Consider the following 23595-nt stretch of genomic DNA (forward strand, 5'->3'; position numbering starts at 1 on the left):
TACATGCTACCTTCATAAATGATGATATCTGATAGCACAGCTCTGTTGAAGTCTTGATTCTGATTGGTTTTTTTCTAGATCTGCATTAGGCTGTATGTAGGACAGGGGCTTAAGGAGGAAGGAAGGAAGTAAGGATGTGCACGTGCAGGTCCAGAAGCAGTGCCCAGCTGGCATGTGGACACTCCAATGGCAAGTGGTGGTGGCAGGCAGAGTGGACACATGTGGGCAGCGGCTACTGCCAGCTTCTCAACATGGCTCTCGCATTCATGGCCAACTGGCCCTGCTCAGCCCTTCTTGGGCGTGGCTGCAAATGAGTGTCTAACGCGATCACAGCCAGCATCAGCTGTTGCTCCTTGGGTAACTGCAGCGGCGATCCCGGATGAGAAAAAGGGTCTTAGCCCCATAATCAAACTGCAATGTTCAGTGCATCCGCCTTTGAAGTCTCTTAGGCACATGGCACCGCCCCACCCACATTCCACTCTCAAGTTTAATGTCCACCGCGATAATTGTCCGATCCATTTTCAACAATTATCTCCAGCCAGCTGTGCCTGATTTAGCGGCCCCACATCTTCACACATCTGCTGAGGGGCGAAAAAAGATTTAGGCTCACACCCCTCACTAAACAAGCCATGATGACAATACAGTATATACTGTGTAAACAAGGGTAAGGCAAAAATGATTTAAGGGGGGATGCTTTAAAACCTTACAAAGAAGTTTTTGCAAAGTGTCAACAATGTGGGCAGAAGTGTGCGAAAGTGCATCGACATGCAAAATCATGACGCCCTTGGATAGCAGTCCTCCGCGTTTAATCGAAATTTAGGCTTCAGCTCTTTTATAAGCATCTCACTGTAACGAGCACTGTTGATTGTTCAACCTTCTTCTTGATGATGTTCCAATACCGGCCCTTAAGTATCTCAGAAAACTGTAAGCATAAATTTTTGATTTATTCATTTAGAGTGTCCAAATTTAGTTAGCAAATATCCAAACGCTTCTGTTTATGCCCCTCTGCTTTAGTACTCACACATTGCACTTTCTAGTCGCCAGCCCATAATAAAAGTAGCTGTTGTTTAGTGATGCAGGATAACAGATGGGCTGCTCTCAGTGATTGCACACCTTCAAAATGACCCTGATGGTAAATGCCAGCCCAATGTATATCTCAGATCTATTTATCTCTAATCCTGTGTATTGTGCTTTAAGAAGGTCTGCCTTTCCTCTTCTCAGGCTCCTGGCTGTTCTCCGTGTCGGAGTTGGCGGCGCCAGGGGCGGAGGTGGGCCGGATCTCGGCAACAGACGCCGACCTGGGAGAGAACGCCAAGCTGGAATATACCATCCTGGAAGGGGAGACAGGAGACACCTTTAGTATTACCGGGGTAAACCAGGAGGCCATCATTACTCTGACTAAGGTAAGATCAGTTAAAGACGTAGAAAAATAGAAGAAATATCAAAATACTGAGTGACTTACAGTAGAGAAAGAGAATTCGGAGACAAAAAGTACATCACGCGGCAGGTGATGGCAAGGTGTAGGAGGAGCAGGTCATCCACTTGCTGTGCCAGGTGTCGTGAGAAAATGAATAAAAGAAGAAAAGAAATCTTCTATAAAAAGTTAGCGAGGCATTGAGTGCTGTGTTGACTCTGAGTCAGAGCAGTTGAATCAGCTCTTTCTCAATCTGTGAGAAATTTGGGCATATGTGTGTGTGTGTGTGTGTGTGTGTGTGTATGTAAGTGAGCATGTTGGAGGGTGTGGGCCAGGCATTGGCATCAAAGATGGAGTATGATGAGGCATGATGTGTCGGGTTTACACGTGTACAGCTAACGAGACATCGCTCTAACCAATCTTTTCCTTCTTTGTATTGATAGAGGTTTTTTTTTTTATAGATTCATAACATTCACACACACACACACTTCTATAACTTCTCTTTAAATGTGTATGCAGACAGTGTGCCTCATTTATCAAGCTGGATACGAACAGATTTATTTGTAAATCAGTAAGGAAGTCGCTGTCTTGTAATTTTAAGAAGAAAAAATACAATCGTATTCTTCTTGTGCTTTCTTGTAAATTTACAAATAAGACTAATCGAAAACCTCGACTTTACTGTGTGAACCGCTTGGTTTAAGTGATCACCTGGGACCGGTGTGGGTCTATTTTTTCCTCTCCATTCTGATTTGTTATCTGGCTTAAATCACAGCCAGCATTTGTCATAAAATATTTTAAAGCATAGTGCTGTTGAATTCTTAAATTTGATTGGTCAGAAGGCTTTCATTCGGTTTCTAAAAACACATGATGACCTTGTTGTCATAATGTTCTCATAACTTATTTACAGGAAGTTGTAGGGTGGATGCTTGTGTTGTTAACTAGCAAAGCATATAAGTTTGGGGTCACTTTCTAACTCCATGATGGTTCCTGATTTTTATTTCTTTCTACATTGTAAAGGAATGCTGAAGGCGTCCAAAAAAATGCATTAATCTCCTTTGAACAGTTAATGGTGAGATGTTTCTGCTACTTCTGCTCTGTAAAGACTTCATAACGCCTCTAATCTGAGGTGCTGTTAATTGGTCATTTTTCAGGCTGATAACTCTAAATGAACTTCTCGTCTGTGGCAGAGGTAGGTTTTGGTCTCGCCCTCCTGGGACGGCCTTCATGAGAGACAGTTTCATTATGGTGCTTGACGGATTTTGCAAATGCACTTGACAGTACTGTTCTTGCAAGAACTATTACAGAAAGGCTGACCTCTGTGTCTTAAAATAACAACTAACTGTTGTTTTTCTTGTTGTTATGTAATTACCTAATTCCATATGGTTTTGAAATCCCCAGTATTGTTGTAGAATGTAGAAAGTAAATCACTAAACAAAAACAAAGAAATTTGCAAGTGTTCTAAAACTTTTGAACGGTAGTGTATTTGTTGATGTTGTGAAAAAGACATGTTATTATGGTTATTGTTATTTTAATATTTATGGAGGAGTCTCCAGTGTCAGTGTAACTGTAGGTTGTCCACAGCACTACCGAGTCATCAGAATAGAACTTTTACATTTTACATTACGTTGTTCTTTATACTGTATATCTTATAAGCCTAATTCTTTAATGTGCTTTTCAGCTTTTTGGTAGAGTACATTTTTTTTGTACAGGTGGCAACATTCACAATATTAGATAGATAGATAGATAGATAGATAGATAGATAGATAGATAGATAGATAGATAGATAGATAGATAGACTGAGAGAGTATTTTACTATGACTTGAAAGCTACAGTGAGCTAATACAAGCTCAATATTTTTATGCTTAAGTGCATTTGAACCAAATGAACTTAACCAAATGAAACCTTCCTTACCACTCAATTGATCTATGCTATACAAAAACAAATTCACTAGATGCCACTGTCTTTAAATAATATGCCTTAGTGTTGTTGTTTTTTTTGGTATTTGTAAATACATCAATACCTTTACCATAAAGTGACATCTCAACCGTTTGGAAGAGGTCTATACTGAAGTGCAGTGCATTAAAAAAATAAATAAATAAAAAAAATAATATATATATATATATATATATATATATATATATATATATATATATATATATATATATATATATATATATATATATAAATAGTTTTTTATTACCTCAAGGAGAAAATAGAAAGAAAAAAAATATATATATATTTTTCTTCAGAAGGATGTTAAAGGTTTGAAGAAAAATAAAATTGACTGTTTATAACTGCTAGTCTGTAAGTGATAACAGGAACTAAATTGCCCTCAGATGTTCCAAAGCTTTTTTTTCCCCAGCATTTTTAACAGCATGCCTCCAGTGCTTTAATCACCACTTAATCAAGATTTACTAGAATATATATTATAATATTGCCATATATTTGATATATTTTAATGCATTTTAGTTACATCAGGTTTTCAGGTGAATTTGATACATCATCAAATGTTTACTTTCATTTATCGGGCTTCATTCATCAAGCTGGAATCAAATGGATTTATTTATACACAAGAAAACATTTATATTCAAGAAAATCCTGCAGTAAGGCAAAGCATGTTGAAGAACAGAATGTTGTTATTTCTTCAGAGGATGAAAGCTGGCTTATAAATCATTTCTGTTTGCAAGAGAAACTTTTTTAATGCTGTGCAACACTTGGGCATGTCCGCCCGAGACACTTCAAACATTTTTAAAATAACAGCGGCCCCTGTGTGACGTGCCCGGCGTCTGTGATCAGCTGGATACTGTCTAGACCTTTTTTTTTTTCCTCATCTGATTTTATGTCACACCTTTTTATGTTCACGTCACTTACTGTAACTCACATCGTATTCACCTTTTCTGTAATTCATCTCTTGATTTTAACCTTTTCAGGCACTGTCACGCTTGTGAGACTGAATAACTTTCACTGAAACATGAGAAAAAAAAAAGATGAGAAAGCCATTTACCTGCACTCGGTAACTTATTGGTGATTGTTATTCATCAATATATGTAAAAAGAAGATCAGCATTTCTAAAAACTTTTATTAGATTCAGTGAAAATGTTATGTTTTGTTTGGCATACTCTACAAAAGAACCATGTTTTTAACAAAATGTTGATAAATTAGGATTAATACAGTGGTTTTTGAAATGCTTTTTTAATGCAAGAAGACAAGGCACGGGTGGATCAGTAGGTAAAGGCACTGGACTTGTGATCAGAATGTCCCAGGTTCAAACCCCAGGACCACCAAATTGCCACTGTAGGGCCCTTAAGCAAGGCCCTTAACTCTCAACTGCTCAGAAAAGAGATAAAATGTAAGACACTCTGGTTAAGGGCGTCTGGCAAATGCCATAAATGCAGATGAGACATTCCAGCCACTCAAAAATGTTACCAATTTCTAACAGTATAATCATATAAAAAAAACAACAACAATTAGATAAGACGTGTAAATGAAGTAAAATATGAAATAGACATTAAACCTCACTTAACCGTAATTTATCATTCCTTAAAGGCACCGGCTGCTTTAAAAACGAAACAGAATGTGGCTCCCTTTTCTTCTTCCTGACGTTCTTGTTAACATTCTTTATTAAATCTTGCATAAAATGCGAAACAAACAAACAAACAACAAAAAAAAAAACACAGGAAGAAAATGTAACCTTACTTTGCCTGGCTTTGCATTAACGCAAACAAGTTTTGCCGGACATACTGTACAGTGCACACAAATTATCACTGCGGTTCGTTCGCTCGAATGCTGAAAATGTTTCATAAAGCGAGGCAATATTCCTGCAAATTTTCAGTTTTTAATGTGAGAATTCATAAGGCATGGGATATTCGTATGCCAAGGTTTATTAAATTAAGGTTTGAGACATGATAAATGAGAATAGAGACCTGGAATAATTATTACCGAAGTATGAAAAAAGAACTGAAGAGCACAAACTATTATAAATTCCTTCTAATCCACTCCCTGAGCTTTTCCTTATATTATGACTTGTGGTTTGGTTTAATTTTCATGACATTGATTAATTAATCATCTAATGTGTTCACCTACATGTTCCATGTCTCATCTTTATTGGCTGCTGTTTCTATTCCTCTTTGCGAAGGCTTAACCTACACTTGTGTGTTTAGGTTACAGACTTGGTATTGTGATTTTCTACCAGACAATACAGTGACAAATCCAAACAATTAGCGTAAATGTTTCCTCTGACTAAGGCTGCTTTCTGATTGGCTAGTAGCTTCTTGTGAAGTGGACTGCAAAGTGTATTCATCTGTATTAAGTGAGATTCCAAACTGTAGGGAGCGAAACTACCAGGGAACTGGTAACTGGTATAGGGGACTAGTGAACAAGGGTTCATCAATACGACAAAAGTGGACATGTAAAATTACCCATCCATCCACAACGTGGAACTCTGGCATCAATTTTATTAATTGTTATAAAGGACGACATACAGTACTATTAATATTACACACTGGTGGTCATTTCTAAGTAATCTACATATATATTTAATCAAGAAAGTGTTAATATTACAAAAGACTGTTTATCTGCATAATGTTAATCTCTTTAGGAATGACAGCATCCGTCTCGTCAGTTAATCAAATCACATTTATTCACGACTTATACACACGTCAGTAGTTTCTGAACCCTTTAGAATAACGAAGAGGACTGCTACGATGCATGTCCGCACACTTCTGTCCACACTCTACAAAAACTTTGTTTTTAGGTTTTAAAATGCCCTCCCTATAATCCTGATTCTGCTTCATCGGACTCTCAGCTGTTTGGTCCCCTGAAAGCAGCCCTACGAGGATGAGGATTTACTTCTGATGAAGAACTGAAGACAGCGGTGCATTTGTGACTCGCAGCTTTTTGTTATGTGGGAATACGAAAGCTTGTTGACAGACGGACAAAGTGTGTTGAAAAGCAAGAAGATTATGTAAAAAAATGATGTACAGTGGAACCTCGGATTACAAGTAACACGGTTTACGAGTGTTCCACAAGACGAGCAACAATTTTTAATAATTTTTTACTTGAATAACGAGCATTGTCTTACTTTACGAGCACCGAGTATCATGTTTCACACATGCGCTTCTTGTTTTAACACCGAGCGTCACGTCATCACAAGTGAGCCAACGGTTTTTCTCTCTCTTGCAGCGGAATTGTAGGTAATCGTCTTCCCTGCTGGGTGTGTAATGTGCGTGCGCACACACACACATTAAGGAAAGACCGCTGTTAAAACCCGTTAAAAATTAGCAAGGAACATCGCTAGTCACACTTGATTGAGCGCATACTAACGGGATCACTACTGTAAAGTAAAACAACAACAACAACAACAACAAAAACTAATTAAACAGCTCCTCACCTAAAAAAAAAAACAGTCGCGACAGAGAAGAGTTTGTGTGTTTGTTTGGCAACCTGAGAGAAGGGGAGCTGTAAAGCCGAGACCTATCGTCTCCCCTGCTGGGTCTTAGTGCTTGCAGTGTTTTTGAGTGTGCGTGTGTGTTTGTGTCTGTGTAAGGCAGAGAGTTTGTGTGTTTGTTTGGCAACCTGAGAGAAGGGGGCTGTAAACGCGAGCGAGCCCCCCTTCAGCCCCCCTCCTCTCAGGTTGCCAAACAAACACACAAACTCTTCTCTGTCGCGATTGTTTTCAAAGGTGAGGAGCTGTTTAATTTGTTTTTTGTTGTTGTTGTTGTTGTTTTACTTTACAGTAGTGATCCTGTTAGTATGCGCTCACGCGAGTGTGACTAGGAATGTTCCTTGCTAATTTTTAAACGGTTTTAAAAACGGTCTATCCGTTAATGTGTGTGTGTGTGTGTGTGTGTGTGTGTGCACGCACATTTTACACACACACACCCTGCGTGCACAAACAAAAACACTTATCTGTCGGGATTTATTTTTACATTTTTTTATGGTAAAGTACGGGTTAATTTGTTTCATTATTACTTTATATTTTGTATTAATTATATATATATATTTTTTTGGGCTGTAGAACGAATAATTTAAGTTTCCATTATTTCCTATGGAAAAATTAAATTTGGTTTACGAGTGTTTTGGAATACGAGCCCGCTTCCGGAACGAATTAAGCTCGTAATCCGAGGTTCCACTGTATTTGTCTTTTCTGAAAGTTAACAGTTTTCTTTATTCTATAGACAGAGTGTGGATAATTCTTTACTTACCCTCGTGGTATTTACTAAACCAATATATTATATACTGTTGTAATCCATGTTTTTTGGGTGACCCCAAGATCTCATTGAGACCACTAGAGACAAACTACAAGAGAAAGACATATTGTTCTATTTCCTGGTTATGACCCTCGATTATGGATTACCAGAAAATCAAACATCGCTTCTGCCACACCTTAATGAAAACGCTCACGAGAACAAAGGATGGTTAAACAAAAGATAAATGGTGTTGTTCTGTCTATAAATCTTGAATTCTGCTCGTTGTCAATGCGACTGTAGCCGAAGCCCCAAAGCCGTTGTAAAAGACAGAATTAGTGAATAAGAGATAGAGAGAAAGAGTGAGTATTTCATCGCTGTGTGGAGGAAGATCAATTCTTCTGTGCCTCAACAGCCAGGCGTACAAGCTTGTGGAATTATGGGTAAACAGATGAACTATTCTCATGACTCTCCTCGGACCCAGAGTCTATCTGTAAATGCAATAAGATCCAAATACTGAGTCATTTCAGCCAACATTCCTGCTAAAGAAAGAAGGAATGAAAAAAGGAAAGAAAGAAAAACTAGACTGGCCTATTTTTCGATTCTTGCACTCATCGCTCTGACTTTCAGAATTCAGCTCTGAAGTACAGTGATACTAAAAATAAGGATGGAGAGAGAGAGAGAGAGAGAGGATGGAAAGAGAGAGAAAAAAATTTGTGTTTGTTTAAAAGAAAAAAGGTGTAAAGAACGTATAAAGAGCGCGAGGAGTGGAGAGCATAGTGGGAGGAAGTGAAAATGAGGTTTTAAGAGGTTGAAAGAGGTTTGAAGACAATCCACGGCACCGCTAGTAAAACAAAAACAACAACAAAAAAAAAAAAAAAGAAAAGAAACAAAGGAAAAAAAGGCTAAGACATAAAATGACATAAAACAGATTTATTATTGAATAAAAACAAACAAAAAAAGATGTCTGTTTATTTTCTGGGGTTTATGGAGGTTTCTATAGACGTCTGTGATTGCAGAGAGAGAGAGAGAGAGGGAGAGAAAGAGAGAGAAATAAAATAAACAGATGGAGAATGAGAAAGAAGACTGAGAGATTGAGTGATGATGGAGGGAGAGACGAGGAGCAAGAGAGACAGAGAAGGAGACAGACTGAAGGAGAAAGGTGCTTGAATGCAAATGGTGATAGAGAAACGGTGGGAGAAAAGTAAGAAAGAGAGTGGATTGAGAGACAGAAAGACATAGAGAGAGAGAGAGAGAGAGAGAGATCAGCATAGTGAATAATTGGTAGGTGGGAAACAGATGAAAAGAAGGTAGAGGACAAGAGAAAGACGTGGGAGAAAAAGTTTGGGGTCAAGAAACTGAAAAAGAGACCAAGAAATAAATAGAATAGAGTGAGAGAGAGAGAGAGAGAGAGAGTGAGTGAGAACGAACTGGATAAGTAAAGAGAAAGAGAGGAAGAGAGAAATGAACAGAGGAATAGTGACAGAGAAAAAGGAGGCTCAGGGAGAGATGGAGAAGGACGCAAGAAGAAAAAGAGAGGAGACAGACTGAAATACAGTAAAGAGAGACAGACTCACCCATTGAAAACTAGAGAAGGGGGAGGGCAGTATGGACATACGGATAGAGTGAAATAGAAAGAACAGATGGATAAAGAGAAAGAAAACTGAGCCACATAGCGAGAGGTACGCATGATGAAGGGAGAGACTGAGAGAGCAAGAGCGAGAGATGGAGACAGAGCAAAAGACTAAAGGAGAAAGAGAGAGAGATACGTGATGTAAGGAGAAAATGAAAAACAACAAAGAGGTAGACAGAAAGAGACAAGGAGAGGATAGGGTGAGAGAGAGAGAGAGAGAGAGAGAGAGATGGAGAGAGGGGGGTGGAGAAAGTAGGAGACCAGTTGAGAGATCCAGACAAATGGTGAGAGAAATGGATTACGTGAGAAAGAGAGTGGATTGAGAAAGAGCGAGACAGAGAGAGATCAGCAGTGTGAATAATTGATAGGCGGGAAAGAGATGAGAAGTAGATAGAGAATGAGAGAAAGGAGGTGGGAGAAAGAAACTGAAAAAGAGAAAGAGAGAGTAAGTGAGAAAGAATGAGACAAGTAAAGAAATATGGAAGAAAGAGAGACGAAGAGGAGAATGAGCGGAGATGAAGTGACAGAGAGAAAAGGAGAGATGAAGGGAGACAGGGAAAAAAGATAGAGGGATATGAGACACAAGTAGAGAGGAGACGGACTGAATAAAGAGAGAGAGAGAGAGAGAGAGAGAGAGAGAGAGAGTTCCAGTAGGAGCGATTTCTCTCGAAATTCTTAAAAACTCTTAAGATGTCTTTTAGTTTACTTCAACCATCAAGGTCAGGACTGTTAGATATTTGTTGCCTTACACACACACACACACACACACACACACACACACACTTTCCGTTAACCCTGAATTTAATCTCTAATGAGACTATTTAATTCTGTTTACATTTAATTATTTTTGTTAATGACTTTGAAAAATTGGATACTTGTGTCAGAATAGCCGTGAGAGTTCTAAAATGAAGGATGAATTTAAAATTTAAATAGTGTGTTTGTGTGTGTGTGTGTGTGTGTGTATGGGTACTGTATGTATGTGTGTGGCCACGCTGTTGCCAGGGAGGCTGGGGATATTACCGCTGTGCTATCTACTAGCTGTGCAGATGCGACCTCCATGTAAATCTTGGCTCTGAGTGCTTGAATAAAGCGTTCAGTCATCCCTCTCTCTCTCTCTCTCTCTCTCTCTCTCTCTCTCTCTCTCTCTCTCTCTCTCTCTGCGCTCGATCTACAGAGCGTTCAGTGCTCGGGCAGTATTTGTTATTTGAGATCTAAAACCAGTCAGCTGGAGTTTCAGACCTGGTTCATTAACTCCACTAAACAACTCTAGTGACCTTGAGTGGTCGCGTGGCGTCCTCTAAGAAACAGAAAAAAATAAAATAAAAATAATAATAAAAACACCAGATGTGGATACTCTTCACTGCGTTGTTCCCAACATTGTCAACACAAAACGAATATCCGGAATCGTAATTATACAGTGTGTGTGTGATGTGTGTAATTGTAGGTGTGTGTCACCATTCTGTGTATGTGTGTGTGTGTGTAATTGTGTGTGTCTATGGGTGGTATGTTTCTCTGATTAAATGCTGATTGCAAGAAGTCTGAGTCAGTGTGTGTGTGTGTGTGTGTGTGTTTCAGCACCAGTACAATAGCTCTGCTTCGCAGTCTGCAGATAAACAGTTTCAGCTCCAGATGTAAGTCCACATCTGTAACACCGGGGTGCCTCGGTATAACGCGAGTGCTGTCATCAACTGACGTGCAGGTTTTACATATTTAAAATGACTTTTTTTTATTTTTTTTTATTTCTTCCTGTCTAAACCAAAGTCAGCTTCTTGACGCTGCCACCTAGTGGATGACAAAACCATAGCCTTTATAAGTCTTGTTTTTTGCCTGAACTTGTTCAAACTTGGCCTTCGTGACAACCGACAGTATGTGTATGACTTCATTAGTGGCATTAAGGAACTTTTTTTTTTTTTATTCACACATATTTTTTGGAATATTATCATACTTTAAATCCTTGATTAAAAGCTTTGATCTTCTTACAAGTCATCAGTTACAGTTGATTAGAGAATGTGTCTAATTCTTCTAATCATTGATCCCATTCACTTCTATAGAGTATATCAAATATTCCACAAGTCACATGTTCAACAGGAAGTTGTGTCAACCAAATTTTCTCTTCGCCAGATAGCGTTCTCTCTCGGGGTCATTTCTGCGCCAGTTCTTTATCCCAGTATTCCCAGTTAGGATCACGTCTCTTTCGATCTATCCGTCCATCATCTTTACTTGTGTGGAAGGTTATTTATATAGCCTGGAGTCTACGTATTTCGGGGAACTTAGGGCACAAGACAGGTACACCCTGGACGTGGGAGAAAACTCATCAGAGGACACAATCGTACACTCTCTCACAAACCCAATCATACTCTACTGGCAATCTGGAAATGCATGTCTTTAAGAAGGAACCAGAGCACCCTGAAGAAGCACTGACCGAATGTGAGATTTGAACCTCCAACCAAGGCAATGGTGCTTCAGTGATATTGTGATATTGATTCAAGAGGTCACTTTGAAAGTACAACCTTTCATTCTCTAAAATAGTCAATCAAACTAATAAAGCTTTAGAATGACCTTAATGACCTCATACCATTAGAACTGCTTTTCTTTTTTTTTGTACAGTACCTCGTCTTATAAATTGAATTAATTCTGGAGACAAAAATTTGTATTGTGAAATATTTTTTTTATAGGAAAAATTATTTTCATCCATAAAAAGAATGGAAATGCAAATATCCCGTTCCCCTCCACCCCAAACACATTACCAATATTATTATTTTTCAACACTATAATCATATTTTTAAAAGATCAAAACAATAAAAATATTTTAGAAAGACATGTAAATAAAGTAAAATATGAAATAAATAGACATTGAACCTCACTTGTCCATAATTTATGATTCCTTTATGATTCCTCTTGGCACCGGCTGCTTTGAAAGCAAAACTGACAGTGGCACCCTTTTACTGTATATTTGCTACCGTCCTTGCTAACATTCCTGGGACCCATGGGGCTATGTCTTCACTAAATCTTGCACAAAATGCAAAAAAAAAAAAAATAAATCCAAACCTGCTCCACTTGGCTTTCCACTGATGCAAACAGTTTTTTCAATCAGCTCCCGAAGGTACGCGCAACTTAGCCGGCGTTCAGTTTGGTCGCCGAAAATGCTTCGTATCCCGAGACAAATTTCTTGCAAAATTTCAGTTCTCAAGGTAAAAATTCTCAAGGTGGGCCATTCATAATGCTTGGTACGACTGTATTTGCTAATTTTGGGCTGAAATCATATGTTCAACCCAATTTCTCAGACCGTATCAGCAACAAATCTGTGTAAAATTTGAACTACAAAAGCCTGAGATGGGTTCAACTCATGGTCGCTAAGATTCAGTGGCGAAAAATAGCTAAAAAGTTAACTTTTTATGAGCTACAAGGAGTAACTGGTCCCCAGTCACGGAATAATGATTACGCTTCTCCTTCACCGCATGCTCTATTTGTAAAGGAGTGGCTAATCCGAGGCCATAAACCTGCAGCCGTGGCAGGATTATGGGTGTTTGCCTTTGCAATGTGAAGAGAGATTGTTCTAATCTTCTCTCTGAGAGAGGGAGAGGGAGAAAGAGGGAGACATAGAGAGGGCAAAGGAAAAAAAAAGATCAGAGAATGGTAGGGGGTGGAAGGTGAAAAAACATGCCAGGCAGAAAGCAAGGTATAAGAGCCATGGGCGTGGAGCGGACAACGAACATGACAGCGTGTAGCGACGGACACAAACTGGGCGCCATGATGATTTCCATAAGCTCGAAAGTGTGAGACGAAGCAGGGAATGATCTTGGCAGAAGCGCAAGAGGGTACAGTGTGGGATTTTCTATAAATGTCTTCAGTGCATGTCCTTCTGGAGAGCGTCATGACCAGACGTACCAGGCTGTGTGAAATTAGACCTGTGTGTTACGTAAAGTACAAACCTAAAAATAGATGTTTTACGGTATAAAAACCCAAACATGCTTGTTGGGCTTGTTTCGTCTCATATGTCCCCCTGACCTCATCCCCAATAAACATGTAACGCTGACTCCGCCCCAGGTTACCTCACATCTGACACATCACATCACGTGTCGCCCTTGTTACAATTTTTGAAACAAGATTTGAACTATTTTTTCATATAGTTTGACTCTAACAATAGGCAGCGGCAGCCGTGTGACATGGTTCTGTCACTGGAGAGATAGAGAGATGATTTGAAGTATAAAACCTTGAGAATCACTTGAGCTGTTTGAGCAAACACGCGTCTCAGAGGCTCAGCCAGAGTGAGCACACGTAGATCCTGGAGATTTAGACGGAGAGGCTCGGAGTCAGACAGCCATACAAACATGTAGTTTATTGTTTATATACAGTAGTTATAAAATAACTGTTTTACTTAAAGCTCACATATTATACCTCATTTTATCCAAGTTTGCTAAAGTTGTAGAGATTTTCAAAATAGTTGTTCGCTGCAGCGGAAACCATAAAAGCCAATGGCACGCCGGTGAAACTTTTACTTATATCAGAGGAACTGTATGTGCCAGAGATTTGGTTCCTAAATTGATTGAGAGAGGATGCTTCAGCTTGTGGGATGTCAATTTTTTATATTTGTATTTCAAAAATTGACCACAGGATTGCAGTTTTTCCCCAAGTGGTCCAAAAGCATTTTTTTTTTTGCAGTGTGTGTCCACTCTACAAACACCGTTAAAGTTTATGAAGTGATTTTTGCACCGCTTTTAGGACCATTTTTGAAGGGGTGACTTAGTGGTGATTTTTACCAAAGTAGTAGAGTGCTTCGAACCCTTCGACATGTCCTGTCTCGTTTCCCGATCAGACTAAATCACTGAATTCACTAAAAACAGGTAAACTATGGATCTGGAGAAGTGCGTTTTTTTTTTCCATTCCATTGCACTTAGGAAACCTGGTGGAAATTTTTGACATAAGCTTCGTCTCCGGTTTTGAATCAGAATTTTGGGAAAACTGTCGGTCAGATCCTTTAGAAAAAGTAAGAGCATAAGTGTCACAGAGGGAATCCAATTTTTTCGCCACAGTTTTTGCATCTTTGAAAAATGCAACAATAAAAGTAACGACAACCTCAGGGGCCCCTACTTATAATATAATAATAATAAAAAATAATAATTTCCAACATGCTTTACCTGATTTTTTCGTACAAAAATGTATTCATGTCAGTATTTACAAGATTTACAAGATTAATTTAAATACATAAAAAAGGACATTGGTAAATTGATGTTTTCTGAATAATACTGTATAAAAGTCACAATCAAATATGGAAAAAAATTAATCAGGTTTAATTGCATGTTTATGAGAAGCTCATTTTGCACAAAAAAGTTTTTTTAACTTAAAAATAAAAAACCTCCGTAGGCTAATCAAATGTTTACTTGTTCTCACACAAGAGTCATTATTTAATTTAAACTCTATTCATTTTTTTTTTGTGGTTGATTGCAGCTTCATTTTGTAAAATTGGCAGTTTAACACGTTATCTTTAATGGTTACCCGCGTTACTTTGCGACGCCTTTCAAGCTTCCTGCAGAGTATTTCTCTGATTGACGGTGCTTCCGTTTGGTGACCTACAACTGGCATTAATTAATTTCAGGTATCCTAATTGACTTTTATGTCTCTTTTTTGTGTTCCATGATATACCTTTATATGACCCTTTCCTTACTTAAAGAAAAAATATTTCTTTACATATTAACTGTCAATATATTGAATGATTTGGTGTTCTGACCTAAATATTTTCACAGTATAGTAAATAATATATTGTATTAATATATTACAATATATTGAAACATACATAAGGAACTGTCACTTTTCATATAATGAAAAATATATTTAAATATATTTTATGTATGTAATTTTATATTTAACAATATAATTCATAATATATATTTAATTTGATTAAATAGATCTATTTCTTTATAATATTCTTATGCAAATGAGCCATATACTGTACAAGACCATAATGAGATTAAAGACAGATATAAATGAGATGCATAAAACACAAATGAGAAATATAGTTTTATTGAATATATCAAAAATCCTCAATTAACAGCATACAGTCATGAGCCACAACAAACACCACCTGAGACCAGTACTGACCTCTGTCTACCACAACATTAACACCAGCAGGTTAACAGTATTATACATATCACAGTTTACTATTACCAGTAATGTGTAAACCGAGCCCATACGTACAAATAAATACATAAATGAAAATTAAGGTGAATCCCAATTCTACCCCTTACCCCTACACTTAGCCCTACCCCTCCGTTTGGCGCGTTCACGTGAAGGGGTAGGGGTGTCTCATTTCTCTTTTGGTTGGAGGGGTAGGGGTAAGGGGAAGGGGTAAGGGGTAGAATTGGGATTGGGCTTTAGTTTATATTTAGTGCAAACTAGTTTTTATTGTGTAATAAATATTAAATTCACACAATATAACAAGCAACAGCAAAATCTGGCAAATCAAGACACTAAATAATAAAAAAATGCCACACAACATGACAAAGATATTAAGTGTCACACTGTTCAACTCAAAGTATGATTTATACAGGAGTTACACAAAGTCCACAGCATTGTGACAATCTTCCAGTGAAAAAAAAATCAGTCAAAAAGGATCTGAAAATTGTTTAAAGGGAAAATTGATCGCTTGCTGTACAGTATGTAAGAGATACAGGAACAGGGCTGGAAAGGTTTTTCCTCACCGGCTACATCAGTCTTCTCTTGTCCAACAAGTTTGTTTAAAGTCTAAAACCCCTGAAGCTGCTTAGTATCTAATGGAACAAACAAACAAAAAAATTATTAAAACATTTGAGATTTACCTAAACATCATTTAGCTACTCTATTTCCAACTGTCTGAAGGTTGCTGCTGCTTACCTGACTGATGATGTGGTTCTGATGGAGACTCCGGAACATTCTCCTGCAGTTTCGCTGTTAAGATTCTAGTTCTCTTCAAAGGTTTCTGAAGTAGCATGCTTCCGAAAAGGACCCAGTTAAAGTAAAATATATGTATATATAAATAAAGACCAATACGTTTGTGGAATGGTTATATATATATATATAAACAAATATAAAACAAAACAACAACTTTCAAGCTCAGTAGTGTTAGTTACCTAGACATGCTAATCCACATGCTAATCCACATGCTAATTGCTAAACCACCCACAGGTAGAATTTTAATTCTTTTCCAATTTAAGAACAAATGTAAGCTGTGTAATTTTCAGCTAAAATATACATGTTTTTATCACCACATACTCTGTGATTTTACCTTTAACATTTTTTAACATTCTATCAGTTTTTTTTTTTTTTTTACATTCTGACTTCTTGTCAATAATAACTACGCACTTAATTTTCAGCACAAAAAGTAAAACCCACCTTCACTGGCCACTTTGTCTTCTTCGTCTTCTTCTTCATTTGATCTGCGGCAGGCAAAGTAGGTGGTGCGCCACCTAAAGGTCTGGATGAATTATGGATAAAGTGTTTTTTGCTGACTTGACACCGAGGCCTGCACGTTTCTTTAACACACTGGACACTTAAACATTTGCATTTGCATGTGTGGTGAGACATGTGTGGGAAATTATGTTTTCATCAGGATCTACATTAATGCGGGCTTAATTGAGTTGGCCATGAAAAAGTGTTGATCATTTAGATATATATGTTAAATGAAAAACAGGTTTGGCCTTAAATGATAAGTGTATACAGAAATCAACACAAACATTATCTCATTGCTTTACTTCTTAATAAAAAATAAATAAAAAAAAATTCTGTATATTGTATTTTAGTTCTTTATTGGTAATGAAATTTGTACAGAATGTAAAGTAAGTTTGGCATTTATCAGTTTAATTTGAATAAATTTTATATATTTTATTAAATAAGTTTCAATAATGTTTTAATAAAACAATTATCAGTATGAATATAATGTTTTTGTCTGCATTGCAGCATATGGTCCCATTCATATATATATATATATATATATATATATATATATATATATATATATATTATATACTGTATATATATGTATGTAAGGGTTATCTACAGTATCTTGTATCTACAGGACAGTGAAAGTACACCCTTGACTTGTGCACCACTGGAAATATTTAAAGCCAAAACATCAAAAGGACACATCAAGGCTGGTTGCAGATTTTGAAAGACAAAAGAAAGACCAACTAACATGAATACAAGGAAAGTCTTTACCGCTGCCATATTCATTCTTAGTAACTGCCTGGTCAGGATCATTCTGTTTCAAATACGGTGAATAAATTGTAGATATATTTTGGCGTCAACTCAAGTCCTTAGAAAATATCACAAACTGTTGAAACCCTTCTGATTATCTTCTGCTCCGTGCTACTGATATGGATATGTGGGATCCAGACTGGGGCATGGCATTATTAATGCAAGCTTAATACATAGACACACATTAAACATTATCTATGAGGGTTAGAGATGGAAGGATATATTCTCGAAGCCTGGGGTCTGATAATAATGTGGTTAAAATGCTTAATTAATTACACTTGGCATTTCACTGGAGAGTCGTTCAGACACTTGTAGGGCAGTAGGGAATGTAGAGCAGGATATGTGAGAAAGAGAGAGAGAGAGAGAGGCCGATAAATAAGTGTCTGATCCGTAAACATGCTCAAGAGAGACTGATAAGTGTGTTCTTAAGCTGTTATAGACTGGGATTAAAGTAGAGACTATAATAGAGTAGGAGAAACACACAGACAGAGAAAGGAGTAGGGACTTGGAGGTGTACGGGGAGGAAGATGGTGATGAGTGTGTATTCACAGTGTATTTGACATCTCTCCTCCCCAAACAGATTGTTGCTACACTGTCTATTTTTCACCACCAATACGTTTAAATTACCTTTGTTCTGCTAAGTGCTGTTTAATCATTCACTCTGTCTTGTTTACCGCATTCGTTACTGCAACACATGGCTTTGCAATTACCTGAAAGTAAATTAGTGTGTGCAGTGTATGTGCAAGTTAGGCGAGGAACTGCGCACTACCTGGATCCGGATCGGTTTAACGCTCCAAATACCTGAGGAGGATGTTACCAGAAGTGCGTTTTATTATTCCGTTTCATTTTTTAAATAAATAATAAAATGATTATCCTAAAAACACTGGTAGAAACCGGAGTCCTCTGAGCCTGGTTTTCCGCGGTAAAAAGTTGACTTTCAGTATGCATGAGGCTGTTTTTATAATCCCACATGCACGCTTATTATTTTCCATTAAACCCAGCTGCAGGTTTAATTAATTTACTTGGCTTAGCTTCGTGATATATAAACAAACTTGTTGCGCTAATTAAACCACCGTGACCCTGACCAGGCAGTTATTAAAGATGAAAAAATGAACGGTGTTAGCAGCAATGAACACAGATTATTATAAAAAGTAAAATTGCTCCTATACAGATATATTCGTATCCGTATTTGTGTCTATGTACAGGAGATCAAATAATGATTTGTTAATTCCAAATCGAGCATTCTTATTTGTATGCCCAGCACACATGTATGTGAATTTGTGCATGTTTGTTTGTGTGTGAGTATGTGTGTGCAGACAGTAGGACAGCTATAAGATGCCAAGTTTGTGTCCGGTCAGGCCGGTTTAATTCAGCTCATTTTCCCTCTGTGCGTCCGTCTGTTCCGCCAAACACACCAATCCCGTGGAGGACACTGTGTGTGTGTGGGTGTGTGTGTGTGCGTGTTTGTGTATATGTATGTGTTTGTGTGCATGTGCTACAGAGCTACCTCGGAGTAAGTATAAGGAAGTTGGCAGCTTGCTGGAGTAAGGCAATAGAAGTGGAGCTCACCTACATGGTTCAGAGTTCATACTGTGCCATTCTTTTCAGCCAGAGCTCCAAACGCAGCAATTTTCGCCATCCACTTACACACACACATGCACACATGCAATGCACACACACGCAAACAAACACACAGAGTACTCCTGGTGCAAGTCCAAACTCTGTACTTACATTCAAAGCGTAATCAGTAGAGAGATTTACTCAGGCTCGATCTTTTGGAAAGGGATCACTTAGTTTTTAGATTTTATGATAATGAAATGGCAAAAAAAAATGTTATGGCTCAGTTATGGGCACTATGCCTATAATGAATGTAAATTTTTATGATTGAAGCTTTTTTTTCGCTTTTTATTTTAGGATATAAGCTACTAAAAGAGCAGAAATCATAAAGCGTTACAGGCTCTATGGAAACAATTGTTTTAACGTGATACACACTAAAGCATCAAGATACAGTATTTTCATTTAAACAGGAATTTATCCTAGTTTAATGGTCCCATATTTTCCTTTTTCTTTACCGACGTGTGTTAACATTAAAGTTAATGTGTCAGAGCTCATGACCTCAAAGTATCTAGGGTATTAGTCCAGCTGAAATAACCCTGAAATGCCTTTTTTTATAACCTAAACTCCATCTGTTTCACTCCTGTCCCAAACACGCCGTTTCTGTGTCTAAGTGAATGAGCAACTTCTGAGCCACACCCACCAGCAGGGCCGAGCAACAAAGTCTTAGTATGCATATTGTATAAAATAACGTAATCTAGCGGAACTTTCATTGTTTTCAATCATAGATACTCACCGTTAATTGTTTAAATTGATCTTGGATGTACGGTGGGTTTACACTTCAACATGCCAGCTGATTATACTGTACGTCCTAGCGGCAGCACTGTACTGCTTCCCCTACAGATAAAGACGAAAAAGAATTATGGCTATATTTACTCGCGCAACAACATAGCTAGAGCTGTATATCTTACCAATGTCAAAACACTGCCTCAGCATTTTCCTTGCTGCAATATATTCTCCTTTCCCCAGAAAACATGGTAGGCACACCAGCTTTTTTTATATAATTTTTTTAAGCCAAGCACAATGTTTTAAGTAGTTTTGTTTGAAACAATAGGAATTGTGCTGAGTAAGCAGAGCTGTTTTGATTTTGACTTTTTTCAATCAACTCTTTTTCCACCGAAAAAGCTATAAGATGCCAAAATAGGTAATCTGCATATCCTGGACATTTTAAAGATGACCTATTATACAAAATCTACAGTATATATTAGATATGCAAATGGATCTCCACGTGCATGTCAAATCTATGTTATTCCATCAGGTTTGTATTGGCCAGGGTTTAGACAAGCCAATTAGATTTTCCCCCCTTATATGACCTCATAAAAGAGGAATAATAGGACTGTGGGAGCTCCAGAGTGCCCATGCAACTGGTGCGTATTTGATCGAAATACCGTATATAAAGCCATCAGAAATTATTTTGATTTCAAGACTGTCTCCTAAATCACATACCATTTTATTAAATTATAATTAATGTCCCCTTTAGTACCAGGTAAATGATGGGATGTGTTGGCACAGGGGTTATTTTATACTGTAAGCTGCTGATTAATGAGGTTGAAAGCCATATTGTTAAATGAAATTATTCAAGTGAATTAGAGCTTCATGGCTAAGACTATTCATGTACCATTATATTGGCAATATACAGAACTACTGTAGACTCCTCTTAGATGTTTATTTCAGTGTTGCCTATATTTTACCTTAACACCCTCCCAACGTCTACCTCTGTACTACAGAAAGCATCCTGATTGACTGCATCACTTTACGGTATGGCAGTAGTGACAACTCCAAAGCTCTCTAGGGAATGGTGAGAAAGCACAACTCATCATTTACCAGTCAGTGTCTGAAGAAAGCTCGCAAAATCACCTCGGACCTCAGACAGAACACTGTGTGTTTTCCCGACATTATCAGAGCATCCAGACACGGACAAGCAGGCTCAGTTTTAGCTGCAGGCTATTAGTTTCCTAAATAGCCTCTAGTCCAGTTCATTCCCTTATTCCCACTGTTAGTGTCAGAGTGCTAGAATAGCACCAGGCAGCAGGGATTGTGAAGAGCATGTGAATAGATTGATTCTCATTCTGACATTAATAGGCAGGGATGACGGTAATTCCTAGAATTTTGGTCAGAACTGGTAAGATTTTGCAGCCAGCTATGCGGCCTAGGAGTGCTTTGAGCAAAGTGCATTCATTTCTATATTTCTATGCTCATTCTCCAATCCATTTTGCATGCAGGCTGTTGACTATGAAAGTCGGAGCTCATATTCCTTTTCCGTGGAGGTGATGAACCCAACCGTTGATCCTCGTTTCCTGCGCCGCGGCCCCTTTAAGGACCGTGCCTCCATCCGAGTGGCAGTACTGGATGCAGATGAACCGCCACGTTTCTCTCGGGCCCGATACCACATGGAGGTGTCTGAGAACTGTCCTCCGGCATGCACTGTTGGACGGGTCAGTGCTGTTGACCCGGACACAGGACTCAGCAGCAACATCAGGTAAGGGACTGACTTAAGGTAGACCTTAAGCAGCCATTTATGCATTTCAGTTCTCTTTATTGTGAAAACTTACAGTAAAAGTAAAGACTCTTTGACTTTAGGCTCTGTGAAACCCAGAGCCCAACGAGCTGACTATTTCTATCCAACCTCCTCCTGTGCATCCTCCTGGCTGCAGACATGTGGGAGACCTGAGTGTGTATAATACTGTAGTTCTTTAGAGAGCTTAGCACGAGGGAGTTTTCTCAGTTTCATGTATGCAAAGTTTTTGAGAATCAGGGACTTTGAATTCGATCAAGAATTGATCTGGAACACTATGATCTACTACTGAGAAGGTTTAGGCCATTAAGGTATTCTTTAGTGGGTTTCAAAATACCATTTTAGGTTTCTGTTCCAGCACTGTCGCCTCAAAACTCCAGGGTTGAGGGTTCAAATCATGGCTTACACCAGTTTCCTTCTACAGTCCAAAGACATACGGTCTAGGTTGAATGCCGTTTTCAAAATGCCAATAGTGATTGATTGTGTGTGAGTGAGTGTGTCCTTGTGCCCTATGATGGGTTGACAGTCCATCCAGTGATGTTTCCTGACCCTACATAGGATAAGCGGTATAGATAATGGATGTATAGATGGGTTTCTGTCAAGGCCTACTATGCTAAGGTCGTCTATTACTGATTTGAACTTAATAGCTCCCCTTACGTATAATAGAAGCACCTACTGACCTGGATTTTTTGCCAGAGACAGTACAGTGTCCTCAGTTTTGAGAGACCCAAAGTGCTTATCACATTCGGTCTTCCAGAGAGGTTACTCTGATTCATTTGCCCTTAACGCATTTGCCTTAGCTTGCACATTTTTGCAAGTTCCAGATGAACTCTATGGCATCGAGTTAAGTGAAAGCTTCAGGGATGTGGATTGTACCAGGATAGTAATGTTTAAGGCTCATCGCTTTTTGGCTTACTTTCATCCGTTGTTCAGGTTTGAGCAAACACAGCAGCCAGCTGCAACAAACCGTCTTTGATTGCCCCTTTGATGTCTCATGCTGGTTTACTCCTTCTTATATGTTTCTAAAGTCTCTGCATCCCAATGTCACTCTTTGTTAACCATCCTTGCCTGTCTCTGTCCTACCTTTGGCCTCTTTCTCTCTTTCTCAGGTACTCCATTGATCCTCAGTCAGATCCGGAGGCTTTGTTCCGCATCACCCCAGACACTGGGCTTATCACCACGACAACGGAGCTGGACCGCGAGCACGAGCAGTGGCACAATATCACCATCATCGCTACACAAAGAGGTAATAACAGGCCTTCATCTCTCACAGACTGTTTGAAGAGTGCTAGTTCATGCCAGGGAAACACAGAAACATAAACCATCAGAGCTTATTTGTTCTGTATTCACAAAAATAAGTAAATTTTACAATAGAACTTGTGAAACAAAAGGGTGAAACTTGTTTCACACATCATTTTTTAGATACTGTACATTTACAAGAAGTTGTGGTTCTCACTGGTAGTCCGTTAGCAGCAATATGTAGACCATATGGTGTGTAAATAATGAATGATGAATGAATGAAAATTAACTACATGTCCCTGTTCGAGCGTTATGTACAACAGATAGATTAGACCTAGGGGAGAGATGATTGCAGAATATTAAATGAAAAAAAAAAACAAATTATACAATACTGCACATGTTTATCCTATTTTACTATCTTAAGATTAAAAAGAATAATCACAAACATAACTACTCTTCCATTTACGGTTCATTAAAGGCAGAGAGACTTAAGATTGATCTTGTTTTTGAACTGCAGATTTTTTTAGGATTGATTTTTTCTTTTTTTTTTCTTTTTTACTCAAATCTATTTTTCTTACTGTTTGAGAAATCAGAGCATTATTGTTTTTCCAGCATTCTCTACTGCAGTTATACGGTATTCCACAAAAGTCCAGAAAAAAATGCAACTTAGCAAATAGCTGCTATACTGTAGAGCAAATACAGTAGGTCTCCAGAAAAAGTTTCTACATTTAATAAATAAATAAATAAATAAACACCTAACAGTAAT

At 38.1% G+C, this 23595-nt stretch overlaps 1 protein-coding gene across 1 annotated transcript in view; it reads left to right on the plus strand.

The window, feature by feature from the left end:
• The window catches only part of LOC128522673 (cadherin-24), an 87551-nt gene that overhangs the window by 53904 nt on the left and 10052 nt on the right, over window positions 1-23595 (plus strand). Inside the window, exons 5-7 of the mRNA XM_053495623.1 lie at window positions 1222-1403; window positions 21298-21554; window positions 22700-22836. Coding sequence (XP_053351598.1) covers window positions 1222-1403; window positions 21298-21554; window positions 22700-22836 — 576 coding nt within the window. The remainder of the gene's footprint in view (window positions 1-1221; window positions 1404-21297; window positions 21555-22699; window positions 22837-23595) is intronic.

The sequence above is a fragment of the Clarias gariepinus genome, chromosome 1 (assembly GCF_024256425.1).
Source record: "Clarias gariepinus isolate MV-2021 ecotype Netherlands chromosome 1, CGAR_prim_01v2, whole genome shotgun sequence".
Classification (NCBI taxonomy): Eukaryota; Metazoa; Chordata; class Actinopteri; order Siluriformes; family Clariidae; genus Clarias; species Clarias gariepinus.